This window comes from Heptranchias perlo, chromosome 2 (genome assembly GCF_035084215.1).
Source record: "Heptranchias perlo isolate sHepPer1 chromosome 2, sHepPer1.hap1, whole genome shotgun sequence".
NCBI lineage: Eukaryota > Metazoa > Chordata > Chondrichthyes > Hexanchiformes > Hexanchidae > Heptranchias > Heptranchias perlo.
The window spans coordinates 84,259,257-84,276,647 of record NC_090326.1 but is presented as its reverse complement, the minus strand read 5'-3'; the positions used below and the strand labels follow the sequence as shown (position 1 = coordinate 84,276,647).

Sequence of the window (17,391 nt, the reverse complement as noted above, 5' to 3'; positions counted from 1 at the left end):
TCCCATCAGTGAGATTACACACTGGGATCGGAGTCTCTCAATTTGAGGCTTGAAAGTATGGAAAGAATGCAAATTATGACGTATGGATACGATATTTATAAATCAATTTTATCTTGCTCTCTAGATTTTAGATTTTCTCTTACTATCCTCACATAAACCCATGTCTTAACATTCTGTTACATAATAAGTTGGAGTGTACAATAACAATTGGCATCTTTTCGGAACACAGCGGGCTAAAAATTGGGCTGTGTAGCGTCCATTTTGTCGGCATCATGCGGCCTCTTAAGGACCCAAAATGGCGTCCTGAATCCGCATGCCACTTCTAGCGTGACGTGCGCCGGACGCCATCTTAGTGTCACCCTGAGAGAGGACAGCAGGTTCGTGTTCCATGGAGCCACTGCCACTTGCTGCCTCCTGTTATGAGCCAACTTCTCCCGCAAGAAAGCGGGATGTGTGTTGGTGAGTATCCTGCAAGATGTTTGGATAATGTGCCTGTCATGGTTGAATGTGTGTGACCTGTGAGTTGTGGGTGTGCGGCTTGCAACTGTGGTAATATGTGAGGTTGAGAGGAAGCATCTGAATGGAAGAGTTGAGTACTAATTGAAAGAGTTTGTTGGTATGTGGGTGATGGGGGGTGTAGTGCATGGTGCAGTGAATGTGGCTAGTGGTGCAGTTGGTAGGAGATGCCACTTGACAGTTGACCTCACTCACCTTGACCACTCCTGTCAAAGCATTGAACTTCGTCCTGCAGTGCATCCATGTTCGTGCTGCTATGCACCTGGCATTGACTTCATCCCCCATTGCCTCCCACTGCCTCAGGAGCATATGTCTGAAGGGCCTCGTGCCCCCCTGCAGATATAGGATGACCCTCCTTCTGTCCTCTTCTTGCGCCAAGGCCTCTAGTGCATCATCAGAGAACTTTGGTGCAAGCTCTCTCGCAGCCTGGTATAAACTCAGATCGGCAGATTGGTGAGGTCTGGCAGATTGGAGGACGAGGGATTTAGTAGTGCGCAACCTTTATTCGATGTTTTAACATAACTCAACAATTTGTAAACATAGGGACGGGACCTGATCGGCAGATTGGTGAGGTCTGGCAGATTGGAGGACGAGGGATTTAGTAGTGCGCAACCTTTATTCGATGTTTTAACATAACTCAACAATTTGTAAACATAGGGACGGGACCTGCATCTGTGTTTTATGTGTGCGATGTCTGATCTCCGTTCAGACTCCGTGTGGACCCATATCTTATATTTTGCAAATAATAAGGGCAGGCTGCCTTTAAGTGGTCCTAGCCACTCGTGATATCGGGGCCTCCTGCTGGTGAGCAGCCACTCAACAGCGCAGCTAAGTCTTCCTCTGATTTCCCTCCTCATAGAAACATAGAAAATAGGAGCAGGAGTAGGCCATTCGGCCCTTCGAGCCTGCCCCGCCATTCAATATGATCATGGCTGATCCTCCATCTCAGTACCATATTCCTGCTCTCTCCCCATACCCCTTGATGCCTTTTGTGTCTAGAAATCTATCAAGCTCCTTCTTAAATACATTCAGTGATTTGGCCTCCACAGCCTTCTGTGGTAGAGAATTCCACAGGTTCACCACCCTCTGAGTGAAGAAATTCCTCCTCATCTCAGTCCTAAATGTCCTACCCTGTATCCTGAGACTGTGACCCCTCGTTCTGGACCCCCCAGCCAGGGGGAAACATCCAGTCTGTCTAGCCCTGTCAGAATTTTGTATGTTTCAATGAGATCCCCTCTCATTCTTCTAAACTTGAGTGAATACAGGCCGAGTCGACCCAATCTCTCCTCGTACAATCCTGCCATCCCAGGAATCAGTCTGGTGAACCTTCGCTGCACTCCCTCTATGGGAAGTATACCCTTTCTTAGGTAAGGAGACCAAAGCCGTACACAATACTCCAGGTGTGGTCCCACCAAGGCCCTGTATAACTGCAGCAAGACATCCTTGCTCCTATACTCAAATCCTCTTGCAATGAAGGCCAACATACCATTTGCCTTCCTAACTGCTTGCTGCACCTGCATGTTTGCTTTCAGTGACTGGTATACAAGGACACCCAGGTCCCTTTGTACATCAACATTTCTCAATCTATCACCATTTAAATAATACGCTGCTTTTCTGTTTTTCCTTCCAAAGTGGATAACTTCACATTTATCCACATTATACTGCATCTGCCATGTATTTGCCCACTCACTCAACTTGTCTAAATCGCCTTGAAGCCTCTTTGCATCTTCTTCACAACTCACGATCCCAACTAGTTTTGTGTCGTCAGCAAACTTGGAAATATTACATTTGGTTCCCTCATCCAAATCATTGATATATATTGTGAATAGCTGGGGCCCAAGCACTGATCCCTGCGGTACCCCACTAGGCACTGCCTGCCACCCCGGAAAAGACCCATTTATTCCTACTCTCTGTTTCCTGTCTGTTAAACAATTTTCAATCCATGCCAGTATATTACCCCCAATCCCATGTGGTTTAATTTTGCACACTAACCTCTTATGTGGGACTTTATCAAAGGCCTTCTGAAAATCCAAAAAAACCACATCCACTGGTTCTCCCTTATCTATTCTACCAGTTACATCCTCAAAAAAACTCCAGTAGGTTTGTCAAACATGATTTCCCTTTCATAAATTCATGTTGACTTTGTCTAATCCCGTTGATATTTTCTAAGTGTCCTGTTATCACATCCTTTATAATAGACTCTAGCATTTTCCCTACTACTGATGTTAGGCTAACCGGTCTGTAGATCCCTGTTTTCTCTCTCCCTCCTTTTTTAAATAGTGGGGTTATATTTGTCACCCTCCAACCTGCAGGAACTATTCCATAATCGATAGAATTTTGGAAGATGACAACCAATGCATCCACTATTTCCATGGTTACCTCTTTCAGTACTCTGGGATGCAGATTATCAGGCCCTGGGGATTTATCGGCTTTCAGTCCCATTCATTTCTCCAGCACTTTTTTTTAACTAATACTAATTTCCTTTAATTCCTCCTTCTCACTAGTCCCTTGGTTCCCTCGCATTTCTGGGAAGTTATTTGTGTCCTCTTCCATGAAGACAGAACCAAAGTATTTGTTTAATTGCTCTGCCATTTCCTTGTTCCCCATTATAAATTCTCCTGTTTCTGACTGTATGGGGCCTACATTTGTCTTCACTAATCTTTTTCTTTTTACATACTTGTAGAAGCTTTTACAGTCTACTTTTATGTTCCTTGCAAGTTTACTCTCATATTCTATTTTTCCTCTTTTAATCAATCTCTTGGTCCTTTTTTGCTGAATTCTAAACTGCTCCCAATCTTCAGGCTTGCTACTTTTTCTGCAACTTTATATGATTCCTCTTTGGATCTAATACTATCCTTAATTTCTTTTGTTAGCCATGGTTGGGCCGCTTTTCCTTTTGTGTTCTTGCGCCAGAAAGGAATGTATAATTGTTGCAATTCATGCATTCGTTCCTTAAATGTTAGCCATTGCCTATCCACCATCATGCCTTTTAATGAAGCTTCCCAATCTATCATAGCCAACTCACTCCTCATACCTTCGTAGTTTCCTTTGTTTAGATTTAGGACCCTAGTTTCGGATTGGACTACTTCACTTTCCATCTTAATGAAGAATTCTGTTCGAGAATCCTCGTCTGGTGAGGACACACTCGGGAGGTCATTTTAAACCCCAAGAACGGGTGGTTTGGGGGTGGAAGGGAGTTGAAAATAGTTGTTTTTTGGGTTGCGACTACAACCTGGCTTTATTTCCGGGTTTAACGTCGGCGTGTAAAAGTACAGGCTTCCACTGGGAATGTAAAGTCTGAAAACTTTGTGGTTGCGACCCAAGAAAAAACTTTCAACTCCAACCTGCTCCCAACCCACCCGCTCTTGGGGTTTAAAGTCACCCACTTAGTGTCTCTCTATGACAAAACTGTTCAGGTTTGCCATAGCATCCCTCATCGTTGCACAGAATAAGGTACTGGTGCAGCAATATGTGCCAAGGTTTTTGAGGTCTGGAGTTATGAGGAGGAGAAAATGATTGGACACAAGTCTTTTCTGTTCCAGCCATGAAGGGAGGATAAAATCTGTGGACAAGTCACTGCTCTTGCTGACTTAAGAACGGCCTTGTTTCAGGCCTGGAATGCCTACTTGTTCTCGCAAGTTTGTGAACTATACATGGTGAGGGGGGAAAGAAAGCAGAAAACCGAAGCAAAACAAAAAAAAAATTCTAACTCCCAACTTTGTTCCCCACTTTTTTTTTGTTAAAGCTACAGCACTGTGCATTTTGTAGGGTAAAAATTCCAAGCATTGGTGAATATAATCGATAAAAGACTGGTGCAGTAGTTTTCGTGGCATTACCTCACCTGCCTCTTCCATTTCCTCTGTCTCTTCCTCGTTGTCCTCCTGTGGCAGGTAGTGACTGAACTTTCTCAACCTCATGCTGTGTGGTAGCTCCTCTGAATTATGCAAGATGCAGTAGGCTGCTCTTACCTTGGAGATTTAGTCAAGGCTTATATTGCAGTACTCCCCCCCCCCCCCCCCCCCACCCTTTGCAAATCTGTCCAGATATCTGAACCTCAGCTTTCACAGTTAGATTTTGTGTTCCACAAGAATTCTGTTGCCATCAATTTTTTATTCGTTCATGGGATGTGGGCGTCGCTGGCAAGGCCAGCATTTATTGCCCATCCCTAATTGCTCTTGAACCGCTGCAGTCCATGTGGTGAAGGTTCTCCCACAGTGCTGTTAGGTAGGGAGTTCCAGGATTTTGACCCAGCGACGATGAAGGAACGGCGATATATTTCCAAGTCGGGATGGTGTGTGACTTGGAGGGGAATGTGCAGGTGGTGTTGTTCCCATGTGCCTGCTGCTCTTGTCCTTCTAGGTGGTAGAGGTCGCGGGTTTGGGAGATGCTGTCGAAGAAGCCTTGGCAAGTTGCTGCAGTGCATCCTGTGGATGGTACACACTGCAGCCACAGTGCGCCGGTGGTGAAGGGAGTGAATGTTTAGGGTGGTGGATGGGGTGCCAATCAAGCGGGCTGCTTTGTCCTGGATGGTGTCGAGCTTCTTGTGTTGTTGGAGCTGCACTCATCCAGGCAAGTGGAGAGTATTCCATCACACTCCTGACTTGTGCCTTGTAGATGGTAGAAAGGCTTTGGAGAGTCAGGAGGTGAGTCACTCGCCGCAGAATACCCAGCCTCTGACCTGCTCTTGAAACCACGTTATTTATATGGTTAGTCCAGTTAAGTTTCTGGTCAATGGTGACCCCCAGGATGTTGATGGTGGGGGATTCGGCGATGATAATGCCGTTAATTGTTATGGGGAGGTGGTTAGATTCTGTCTTGTTGGAGATGGTCAGATTCTGTCTTGTTGGAGATGGTCATTGCCTGGCACTTGTCTGGCGTGAATGTTACTTGCCACTTATGAGCACAAGCCTGGATGTTGTCCAGGTCTTGCTGCATCGGGCTCGGACTGCTTCATTATTTGAGGGGATGCGAATGGAACTGAACACTGTGCAATCATCAGCGAACATCCCCATTTCTGACCTTATGATGGAGCGAAGGTCATTGATGAAGCAGCTGAAGATGGTTGGGCCTAGGACACTACCCTGAGGAACTCCTGCAGCATTGTCCTGGGGCTGAGATGATTGGCCTCCAACAACCACCACCATCTTCCTTTGTGCTAGGTATGACTCCAGCCACTGGAGAGTTTTCCCCCTGATTCCCATTGACTTCAATTTTACTAGGGCTCCTTGGTGCCAAACTCGGTCAAATGCTGTCTTGATGTCAAGGGCAGTCACTCTCACCTCACCGCTGGAATTCAGCTCTTTTGTCCATGTTTGGACCAAAGGCTGTAATGAGGTCTGGAGCCGAGTGGTCCTGGCGGAACCCAAACTGAGCATCAGTGAACAGGTTATTGGTGAGCAAGTGCTGCTTGATAGCACTGTCGACGACACCTTCCTTCGCTTTGCTGATGATTGAGAGTAGACTGGGGTGGTAATTGGCCAGATTTGATTTGTCCTGCTTCATAAGTTTCATGGTATTGGCACTCTGCTTTGGTTCATTACAGCCTTAATCGAGTCGTGAGCCAGTGCGCTAGAGGGTATTCTTGCTTCCCAAGGAGGTATCTTCTAGTCTCCTGCCTTCTTCAAAAAATGGTGGCACAGTTGAATGGCACAAAATGCATCATGACTGCTTCCAGGATATGAGGCATTGGATTGCATTATATGATACCTATGGTCACAGACCACCTGCACATTCATTGAATGGAAGTCCTTAGGGTTGGTGGTGGGGTTCAGATGGCCACATGTGTGCAATTAATAAACCTTGCATTTTTGGAAAGTCTCCCACCCAGTAAAATTGCTGTGCCCTTTCCTAACATTTCCCATGGAAAGGTGTTAGCAGGAAAGAAGTGTCCCTGGCAAACAAGGTTTTTATCATTTGCTTGATTGCCAGATGTATTCATGGTGGATATCACGGGAATTCATTTGTGACAATCGTATAAACAAATTTACAAGATTTGGCCCTTTAATGAATCTCTCGCAAGCTTTGTGTGAGAGCTCACAGCAATATTTGTAACTCCCAGAAGTTCCAGAGTAGCTTTTTATGGGGGGCGGTGGCACGGTGGTGGCGGTGGAGGAGCTCAGGAGATATTTCTCTTAAGTACTGAGAATATTACCATACCAAAGTTTTAACTTGTGGTCACTGAATTTGTTTGCAAAACAAAGGTTCATTGTTAATCATTGCAGCAGCTCAAGAGCATGTGACAGTCAGTTAATAGCTGCTGCAACAGAGCATCACTGTAATTAACAGAATCCTTTGTTCATAAAGCATTTCACTGACCTTAAGTGATCACACCATCTTATTTAAAATGTGAGATTTTTGAGGTAATTACATTGACAACATGTGTTTGATTGTATTACCAAATTCCCAATATTTCAAAAACCATTTCTACCCTTAACTTTAAAAATAAATAAATACAATTGAAACCAGCCTGTTTATTTTAGGAAACACTCAGCAGGTCAGGCAGTATCTGTGGAAAGAACAGATGACTTAACCTATCAGGTGTGGAGCCGTCGTCAAAACTGGGAAATATTACAGTTGAACAGCATTTAAAACACACTCACACACACACACACACACACACACACAGTGAATAGCTGAAGGAAGTGGGGGTAAGGCAGATAGAAATAGAAGCACAAAAAACTGACAGGAGCCTGGGAAAATCTTATCTAAACTCAAACAGGTTTTCCAATTTTCCATGTTTAATATTCTGCTGTATTGCTGTTCAGCTATTATGTACCGAAACTATATAAATTGTCTTTATGGTCTACTCTTAATTCAAAGTTCTTCAATTCAAAATTTTAGCACTAAATTCCCACTTTGCTGTGTTATTTACTGTGCTTAATTCAAATTATTGAATAATTCATTTTTTAGTACAAAAATTGACAATCAGAGACTGTATTTGGTTAAAATAAAGCATTAAAACATTAACCAAATTATAACTGCTGGCAACAAAAATGTGCTGTCTTTGAAACTTGAGCAGTGTTGCAGAAAGATCCTCAGTACATGGCAGTTTTGGAAACAACGTAATGTTCATTACCAATTTTGTAAATTTGCTATTTAAGTAATTGGAACTTTAATGTGACAGAAGGCTGGTTTATTTTGAGACTATTTGCCTATAAGTGATCTCACTGGGATAGAAAATTTAGAGGAAAATAGAAGCTGCAAGAAACCAGAAATAGAATTGTGTGTGGCAGTACATGTAAAATGCATCTACTTAATATTATTAAATATTGCAAATCAGGAGCGTGATGGCATACTCTCCACTTGCCTGGATGAGTGCAGCTCCAACAACACTCAAGAAGCTCGACACCATCCAGGACAAAGCAGCCCGCTTGATTGGCACCCCATCCACCACCCTAAACATTCACTCCCTTCACCACTGGCGCACTGTGGCTGCAGCGTGTACCATCCACAGGATGCACTGCAGCAACTTGCCAAGGCTTCTTCGACAGCACCTCCCAAACTGTACCACCTAGAAGGACAAGGGCAGCAGGCACATGGGAACAACACCACCTGCACGTTCCCCTCCAAGTCACAAACCATCACGACTTGGAAATATATCGCCATTCCTTCATCGTCGCTGGGTCAAAATCCTGGAACTCCCCACCTAACAGCACTGTGGGAGAACCGTCACCACACGGACTGCAGTGGTTCAGGAAGGCGGATCACCACCACCTTCTCAAGGGCAATTAGCGATGGGCAATAAATGCTGGCCTTGCCAGCAACGCCCACATCCCATGAACGAATAATTTTAAAAAATAAGCTCAGGAAATGCACTTCGCTTTTCATAAATATTCACATCTTCAAAATGTGGTGCAATCTGATAAAACATGAATTTTAACAGAGATGAAGTACAACAACAACTTAACATAGTAATACATCCCAAGGCACCTCACAGGAACATTATCAAACAAAATTTGATACCATGCCACTTAAGGAGATATTAGGACAAGTGACCAAAAGCTTGGTCAAAGAGGTAGGTTTTAAGGAGTGTCTTAAAGGAGAGAGGTAGAAAGGCAGAGAGGTTTAGGGAGGGAATTCCAGAGCTTAGGGCCTAGGCAGCTGAAGGTACAGCCGCCAATGGTGGAGCGATTAAAATTGGGGATGCGCAAGAGGCAAGAATTGGAGGAGCGCGCAGATTTCGGAGGGTTGTAGGCTGGAGGAGGTTACAGAGATAGAGAGGGACAAGGCCTGGATGGATTTGAAAACAAGGATGAGAATTTTAAAGTCGAGGTGTTCCTGGACCGGGAGCCAGTGTAGGTCAGCAAGCACAATTAAAATTCCAGAGAAGGTGAAGACAGAAGAACAATTAATGAAAATTTTGCATCCAGTTAAAAAGTATTGATGCATCTGAAATCCTGATTATACACATAATACAAACACTTCAGTCAAATACAAGCTGAAGTCATTTATCATTCACTTTTCTGAATACCAATAGTGGACGAAGGACTTACAAAACTGTTTAAACTAATCAATAAAAATTTATGACTTTTATTTTCTTTCTAGAATCTGAATCAGGAGAAGGCGAAGAAGATTAGCAACAGCTTAACCAAGTATAACGTGTAGTTTGTAGGGGCCTGTCCCCTCATCTGTATGGTTGCAGTAGAAGAGGTTGTGCTTCCAAATCAAATGAAAGCCTTCCTTTTGTGTAGAAGATAGGCTTATAACTGATGTGAAATAACTGAGACCTGAGGCAGTACTTGTTTCTGTGGGACTCCACTCTTGGGGCACTGTGCTATAACTCAGTAAAGCTATTTAAAAGGGAGCCATGTAGCCTAAAATGAAATAACTATGGACTCCTTTTATTAGCAGTTTTTTTTCAAATACTGTGTGAACATTACACAACATCTATTGTAGCCATAGTTTTGTCAATCTTTGTAGCCTAATACAAGTTTGTGGTTATGTAATTTGACATTTTGGATTTTTTTGAATAAATGTTTTTGTATTTTAAAAATCATACGAGTCAGGAGACCATTCACTTTCTAACGCATCATGACACATGTCCCTTGCGATTTTAGTTTATTGTCCTTACAAAACAATTGTGTTTGAAGACTCCTTGATTATTCATCCAGCCATTCAAGTGTTTATGAACGGCTGTATAACAAGATAGGGCAGCTTAATGTTGTAAACCACTTGTACTTTGGCAGGCTCGTTATGGAGAGTGGTGGATGTTCAGGAGTCATCGAGAGAGAATTTCAGTTATGTCAGTACAATGGAAAAATTCAACACCATCTGGAAATTGAAAGTGATAACAGTGCAGCTGAGATAGTGAGTATGGACCTTGTGGCTGTGAGGTATAGATATTAAAAGCAAAAGATTCTCAGTTTTGAAATGCTTTACTCATGGAAGATATAAGAGACAAACAGACAGCAGCAATGTCATAATCAAGACATCAGATGACAAATAAGTATGGAATGGGATACTAAATTGTGTCCAGGACCGCTTTCCAGATCGAGATGTTCTTATTCCAACAAGGACAGAGGTAGTACTGGATTTAGTTCTAGGAAATGAAGCGGGTAGTGGAATATCTAAAAATATCTAGGGGAAAAAACACCAACCATTACATAATTGAAAAGGAGAGGGAACAGTCAAAGATTGGAAATGAGCACATTTCAAAAAGGGAGCCAGCCCAGGTAATTTGGAAAGAAAAATTGCCAGATAAGAAAATGGACAATGGGAAACATTCAAACAGGAGATAATTAGGTTAGAAATATATTTCTACAAGAAATAAGAGATGCAGCAAAAACTGGAGTTCCTTGGACAAGCAGAGAAACTAAAATGAGATAAAAAGAGGCATATGACAATTCTTGGACTAATAATACAAAAGAAAATATAGAAGAGAAACAAAAGAGGGTTAGAAAGGCTAAGAGGTAGTTTGATGGAAGAGCAGCATAAAGTGAAGGACGTAAATACAAAAAGTAAAAGAATAAGGAAAAAATATGGCCAATTAGAGATGAAAAATGAAATCTTTTTATGGAGGATGAAGGAATGGTGTAGTGATAGTACATGAGTTATTTGTTTCAGTTCTCAAAGAAGAGTGTGATGGTGAAGATGAAAAGGTACAGGTGGGAGAGATGAGCAACTAAATAGGACAACTATAGAAAAGGAAGTAGTACTGAAAAAAATGGATATGGAAGTTGTACCAATTGACTGGAGGGTCACCAATGCAAAACTTCAGTTTGAAAAGGGATAAACTAGGTAACCATTGAGCAGTCAGCCTAAAATTAGTAATGTGTAAGCTTCTAGAGGCCCCGATACGGGACAAGATTAATACTCACTTAAAAACACAGTTAGATAGCATGTACTTAAAAAGGCAAGTCAATAGCATTTTTTGAGGAAGTAATGAAGTGTATTGATAAAGGAATTACACTGGATATTGTGTGCACGGGCTTTCAAAAGCATTTGATATGGTCCATTGTTAAAATCAAGGCAAGTGGTATTCTTCTTCTTCTTTGGCAGTCCTTCAGGGTGGAGGATGACTTACTTCCACTCCGGGAGGGTGAGTCCTGCGGTGGCTGAATAGTCCAATCCTGGAGCCGCAGACTCTGCCACGGTTGGGGCAGATAGTGTTTAATAAGGCGGGTAGGTGAGACGCTCTGGATTCTGCGCACTCTTTCCGCTGTTTACGTTTGGCCTCCACGTGCTCCACACTGTGACGCTCGAGGTGATTGGCGCCTTCCTGGATGCTTCTTCTCCAGTTTGGGCGTTCTAGGGCAAGCGATTTCCATGTGTCTGTGGGGATGTTGCATTTTTTAGGGAGGCTTTGAGAGTGTCCTTATAGCGTTTCCTCTGCTCTCCTAGTGATCGCCTGCCATTGCGGAGCTCGGAGTAGAGCACTTGTTTAGGGAATCTTGTGTCAGACACACGGACAGTGTGGCCCGCCCATCGCAACTGGTTGAGCGTGACCAGTGCCTCGATACTGGGGATGTTAGCCTGGGAGAGAACACTCACGTTGGTACACCTATCCTGCTAGTGGATTTGCAGGATTTTGCGGAGGCAACGTTGGTGATATCTCTCCAGGGATTTGAGGTATCTGCTGTACATTGTCCATGTTTCTGATGCGTACCAGGAGTGGGGGGACCACGGCTGCTCTGTAGACCATGAGCTTGGTGCTGGATTTGAGGTCTAGATCTTCGAACACTCTGTTCCTCAGGTGACTGAAGGCTACACTGGCGCATTGGAGTTGATGTTGAATTTCATCGTTGATGTCTGCTCACGCCGAGAGGAGGCTCCCGAGGTATGGAAAATGATCCACGCTTGCCAGAGGCTCACCTTGGATCTTGATGGTCGGGGGGCTGTGTTGTGTGACAGGAGCGGGCTGGTAGAGGACTTTGTTTTCCGGATGTTTAGCCTGAGGCCCATCCTCTCATACGCCTCGGTGAATGTGTCGACGATGGTTTGTAGCTCGGCCTCTGAGTGTGCGCACACGCAGGCGTCGTCTGTGTACTGCAGCTCGATGACAGAAGTTGTGGTGGTCTTGGTTCTGGCCTGGAGGCGTCGAAGGTTGAACAGTTTCCCCCTTGTCCTATAGATTAGTTCCACTCTGGTGGGAAGCTTCATGGTGATGGGATGGAGTGTTGCAGCGAGGAAGATGGAGAAGAGTGTTGGTGCAATAACGCAGCCCGGCTTGACCCCAGTTTGCACCCGTATTGGGTCTGTGGTGGATCCGTTGGTGAGGATCATGGCTTGCATGTCATCGTGGAGCAGGCGGAGAATGGTGACAAGTTTCTGCGGGCAGCCGAATTTGAGGAGGATGCTCCACAATTTCTCACGGTTGACAGAGTCGAGGCCTTTGCGAGATCGAAGAAGGCCACGTACAGAGGTTGATGCTGCTCCCTGCACTTTTCCTGGATTTGTCACGCGCTAAAGATCATGTCCATTGTGCCTCTCCCCGGTCTCTCGCTCTCCCGCTCCCCCAGCCTCGGGCGTGTGGTATTAATAGGAATATGGCTGTACAGATAGGAAGTTAGATAGGAAATTGGCTAATGGGCAGGAAACAAAAAATAGGGCTAATAGCTGTTTTTACGGATTGAAGGGATGTAAACAGTGGTGCCCACCCCCCACCCCAGCAGTCTTAGGATCAATGCTCTTAACAATATAATAAGATCTGGACTTGGGTATAGGAGGCACAAAATAAGTAACGTGATTAACTGTGAAGAGAACTGTAAGTGACTTCAGGAAGATATGAACAGGTTAGTAGATTGATCAGATAGATATCAGATAAAATTTAATGCAGGCAATTGTGGGGTGATACATTTTAGAAGGGAGAATGAAAGGAAATAGAGCCTAAAATGTAAAGCTTTAAAAGGAGTAGAAGAACTTAGAAGCTTAGGGGATCAGATGCACAAAGCTTGAAAAGTCATGAGACAAGTTGATAAAGCTGTGTTAAAAAAAAAATGAGACCAGATTCTAGGTTTTATAAATAGGGGCATAGAGCAGAAAAGCAAAGAGGGGATGCTGAACCCATACAGATAATTAGTTAGGACACAGAATATTGTGTCAAGTTTTGGGTGCCCTGCTATAGGAATGATGTAAGGGCCATGTCGAGGGCAAAGAAGAAATTTACTGATATGAAACCAGGGTAAGAGGTTTTAAGATCAGAGGAGAGACCAAAGAAATCGGGACCTTTGTACTAGAAAGAGAAAGTTTAGAGGAGAGCTGATTGAGGTATTTAAAATTTTGAAGGGTTTTTAATAAAATAAATCAGAAAAAATATTTCCACAGCACAGTGAGTTGGCAATTACAGACCATAAATTTAAGACCATTATTTAAAAAAATGAAGGGAAAGATTAAGAGAATTTTTATGCAGAGTTGTTAGGACAGAAGCAGCAGAGGGAGCAAAACACATAATAGCTTTTAAAAGGGTAGTGGATAAATATGTTTTTAAAATTTAAAAGAGAGCATGTGACTAAGTGGATAGTTCTATCAGAGCTGGCACAAGCACAGGCACAATGGGCCAGAAGGCATCTTTCTGCGCTCCACAATTCTATGATTCTGGTTGCCAGAATTGAAGCAAGACAGCTACAATACTTTATTCTACAAATGACCACAGATCGATTGCTTCCACATGCGCTGTTAATGGCACTAGAAGTGATAGAAGACAGCCGTACCCCAGAGAAACAGAGAGTGGAAAATAGCTGAGATTGCAGATGGTACAAATGTACTCAGAAGTATAGTGTGCATTTCTTAATCATTTGTATTTTATGGTTTAACTGCCCCAACAATATGTTCTAATTCAAAAGATCGCAAGATTAATTATGGATGAAAAAGGCCATTTAGCCTTTTTTAATTCATCCATTTAGAAAACACCCTACTGCTCCCTCCATTGCAGCATCCAATTATTTCTTAAATGATTCCAGGGTTTTTGCCTCCAGAGCTCTATCTGGGAGTCCAATCCATGTATTCAGCATCTGTGGAGATGACGGTCAACGTTACGGAAAAATAAGATAGACAGGCTTATTGAAATGATCAAGCCAGGTGGCAGAATACATCATTAAAAGACAAAGAGGAACCATCAGTGCAATTATGTAATCGATCACTCAGTAAAGTAATAGACAGCAGCATTAAAACTAAAGAAACAAGGGAACGAAGGAAGTGAGAAGCCTGAGGAAAATTCGCAAAGATCTGTGCATGCCCCATGATTTTGTGCTCCTGACGCATGAAGCTTTATGCCAGGAGCACTAATTCATAAAAATTACCCAATGTCTCCTAGAAATCTCATTTTAATTCTTCCAAGCATACATCTATCTATGAGTTATGGTAACTACAGAATCTGGAATTCTCTGTGTGCAGCATTTGCTCACTCTTACTTCATGTTGGTCCTTCTGTAGATGATCACCTCATCCATATAGTCCACTGCCTCGTCCTGCCCTTCGAGGACTGTAGAAAATTAAAATGAATTGGTTAATGCCTCTGTTAAAGTAGCAGACAGAAGGATAGAATGGATAAGAAAAGGAAGAATGTGGCTCTACAGTTCAGACAAGAGAGTCAATGGAGATGGATCTTGTGAAAAATAAAAAGTCGCCAAAAAAGCTGCTCTGTCTGGGATGCTTATAATGCAGAGAGCAAAAATATGGACTTGAATTTATATGGTACCTTTAATAAAGAAAGTATCCTAAATTTCTGCAGAAATACTACACCCTGCGGATTTCAGAAACTAAGTCTGACAGTAAATAGAGATGGTGGTGGTGTTGGGGGTGTTGAGAGGTGATGGCAGAGATGTACATGTCAAACTGACCCCGTATCTTTGGTGATGTCACCAAGGAGCTGCCTACAGATGAAGTGGAAAAGGTAAGGATAGAATCTTGGAAGACTCCAAAGGTGAAGATGCTCAGGAGGGAGGGAGTGGGGGGAAGAGAAGCTATTGCTAGAGAGCCTCTGTCTATGATAGGATAGGTAAGAATGGAAGAGAAAACGAGCCTGTGGTTATCTTTGCCACAGTAGTTGATTTTGGTAGAGTGAGGCCTCATAAAACCTGATGTGGTCAAGTCAGACCTGATGATGAATCACTGAGACAATTGTGCAATCAATTATATTAAAACATATCAGGTAAGTGTAAGGTACTGCACATTGGAAGAAAAATGAATGCTGCAGAAACGGTAAGGTTGAAAGACATCTGTGGGTGTTAGATTTGTCACTTAACATAGCAAGTCACTGAGGAGCAGCAAACAACAAAAGGAAGAGAATGCTGAATTATATCAAATGTAAGGAATCTTACAACACCAGGTTATAGTCCAACAATTTTATTTTAAAATCACAAGCTTTCGGAGATTATCCCCTTCGTCAGGTGAGTGAGTGAATAAGAGGTTCTCAAATCGCATATCTTATATTAGGCTGGGACACCATCACACCAATCAAAAGGTGTCGTTGGTGTTCAGACAAGTTAGCCACAGAAAACAGTAGGTCCCAGTATGCTGAATACACATTGTGTCAAATTACACAGACAGAGAGAAAGAGACCCAAAAGGCAGAGAGAGAGAATATTAAAAACAGATAACTTTTTTTTCTCCTTGCTGGCGGGATTACGTGTAGCGTGACATGAACCCAAGATCCCGGTTGAGGCCATCCTCATGGGTGCAGAACTTGGCTATCAATTTCTGTTCGACGATTTTGCGTTGTCGTGTGTCTCGAAGGCCGCCTTGGAGAACGCTTACCCGAAGATTGGTGGCTGAATGTCCTTGACTGCTAAAGTGTTCCCCGACTGGGAGGGAACCCTCCTGTCTGGCGATTGTTGCGCGGTGTCCGTTCATCCGTTGTCGCAGTGTCTGCATGGTCTCGCCAATGTACCATGCTCCGGGGCATCCTTTCCTGCAACGTATGAGGTAGACAACGTTGGCCGAGTCACAGGAGTATGAACCATGTACCTGGTGGGTGGTGTCCTCTCGTGTGATGGTGGTATCCGTGTCGATGATCTGGCATGTCTTGCAGAGGTTGCCGTGGCAGGGTTGTGTGGTGTCATGGACGCCGTTCTCCTGAAAGCTGGGTAATTTGCTGCGAACGATGGTCTGTTTGAGGTTGGGTGGCTGTTTGAAGGCGAGTAGTGGAGGCGTGGGGATGGCCTTAGCGAGGTGTTCGTCGTCATCGATGACATGTTGAAGGCTGCGGAGAACATGGTGTAGTTTCTCCGCTCCGGGGAAGTACTGGACAACGAAGGGTACTCTGTTGGTTGCGTTCCATGTTTGTCTTCTGAGGAGGTCTATGCGATTCTTCGCTGTGGCCCGTCGGAACTGTCGATCGACAAGTCGAGCGTCATATCCCGTTCTTACGAGGGCGTCTTTCAGCGTCTGTAGGTGTCCATCGCGTTCCTCCTCGTCTGAGCAGATCCTGTGTATTCGTAGGGCCTGTCCATAGGGGATGGCCTCTTTGACGTGGTTGGGGTGGAAGCTGGAAAAGTGGAGCATCATGAGGTTGTCCGTGGGCTTGCGGTAGAGTGAGGTGCTGAGGTGCCCGTCTTTGATGGAGATTTGTGTGTCCAAGAAAGAAACTGATTCTGAGGAGTAGTCCATGGTGAGTTTGATGGTGGGATGGAACTTGTTGATGTTATCGTGTAGTCTCTTCAGTGATTCTTCGCCGTGGGTCCATAGGAAGAAAATGTCGTCGATGTATCTGGTGTATAGCGTTGGTTGGAGGTCCTGTGCAGTGAAGAAGTCGTGCTCGAACTTGTGCATGAAAATGTTGGCGTATTGGGGTGCGAATTTGGTCCCCATGGCTGTTGCGTGTGTTTGGGTAAAGAACTGGTTATCGAAGGTGAAAACATTGTGATCCAGGATGAAGTGGATGAGTTGTAGGATCGCGTCTGGAGATTGGCTGTTGGTGTTGAGTACTGATGCTGTTGCAGCGATGCCGTCATCGTGGGGGATACTGGTGTAGAGTGCCGAGACGTCCATCGTGGTGAGAAGTGTTCCTGGTTCAACTGGTCCGTGGGTGCTGAGTTTTTGTAGGAAGTCTGTAGTGTCGCGACAGAAGCTGGGGGTTCCCTGTACGATGGGTTTCAAGATGCCCTCGACATATCCAGAGAGGTTCTCACACAGGGTTCCGTTGCCTGATACGATAGGACGTCCGGGTGTGTTGGCTTTGTGTATCTTTGGGAGGCAGTAGAAGTCTCCCACGCGGGGAGTACGTGGGATGAGAGCACGTAGGATGCTTTGAAGGTCTGGATCGAAGGTCTTGATCAGTTTGTTGAGCTGGTGGGTGTGTTCTTTGGTCGGATCTGCGGGTAACTGTCTGTAGTGTTCCTGGTTGTCCAGTGGTCGGTATGCTTCTTTGCAATAGTCCGTTCTGTTCTGTATGACAATGGCTCCTCCTTTGTCCGCTGGTTTGATGACGATGTTGCGGTTGG

At 44.1% G+C, this 17,391-nt stretch overlaps 1 protein-coding gene across 4 annotated transcripts in view; it reads left to right on the top strand.

Annotated features, from left to right (window-relative positions):
- LOC137334003 (eIF5-mimic protein 1) overlaps positions 1–17,391 on the top strand; it is a 111,819-nt gene that overhangs the window by 91,426 nt on the left and 3,002 nt on the right. For 3 of the 4 annotated variants that reach the window (XM_067998408.1, XM_067998413.1, XM_067998399.1), the window contains exon 12: positions 9,702–9,822. In XM_067998408.1, coding sequence (XP_067854509.1) covers positions 9,702–9,822 — 121 coding nt within the window. Of the gene's footprint in view, positions 1–9,060; positions 9,509–9,701; positions 9,823–17,391 lie in introns of those variants that run through there. The other variant, XM_067998421.1, reaches the window with a different exon arrangement.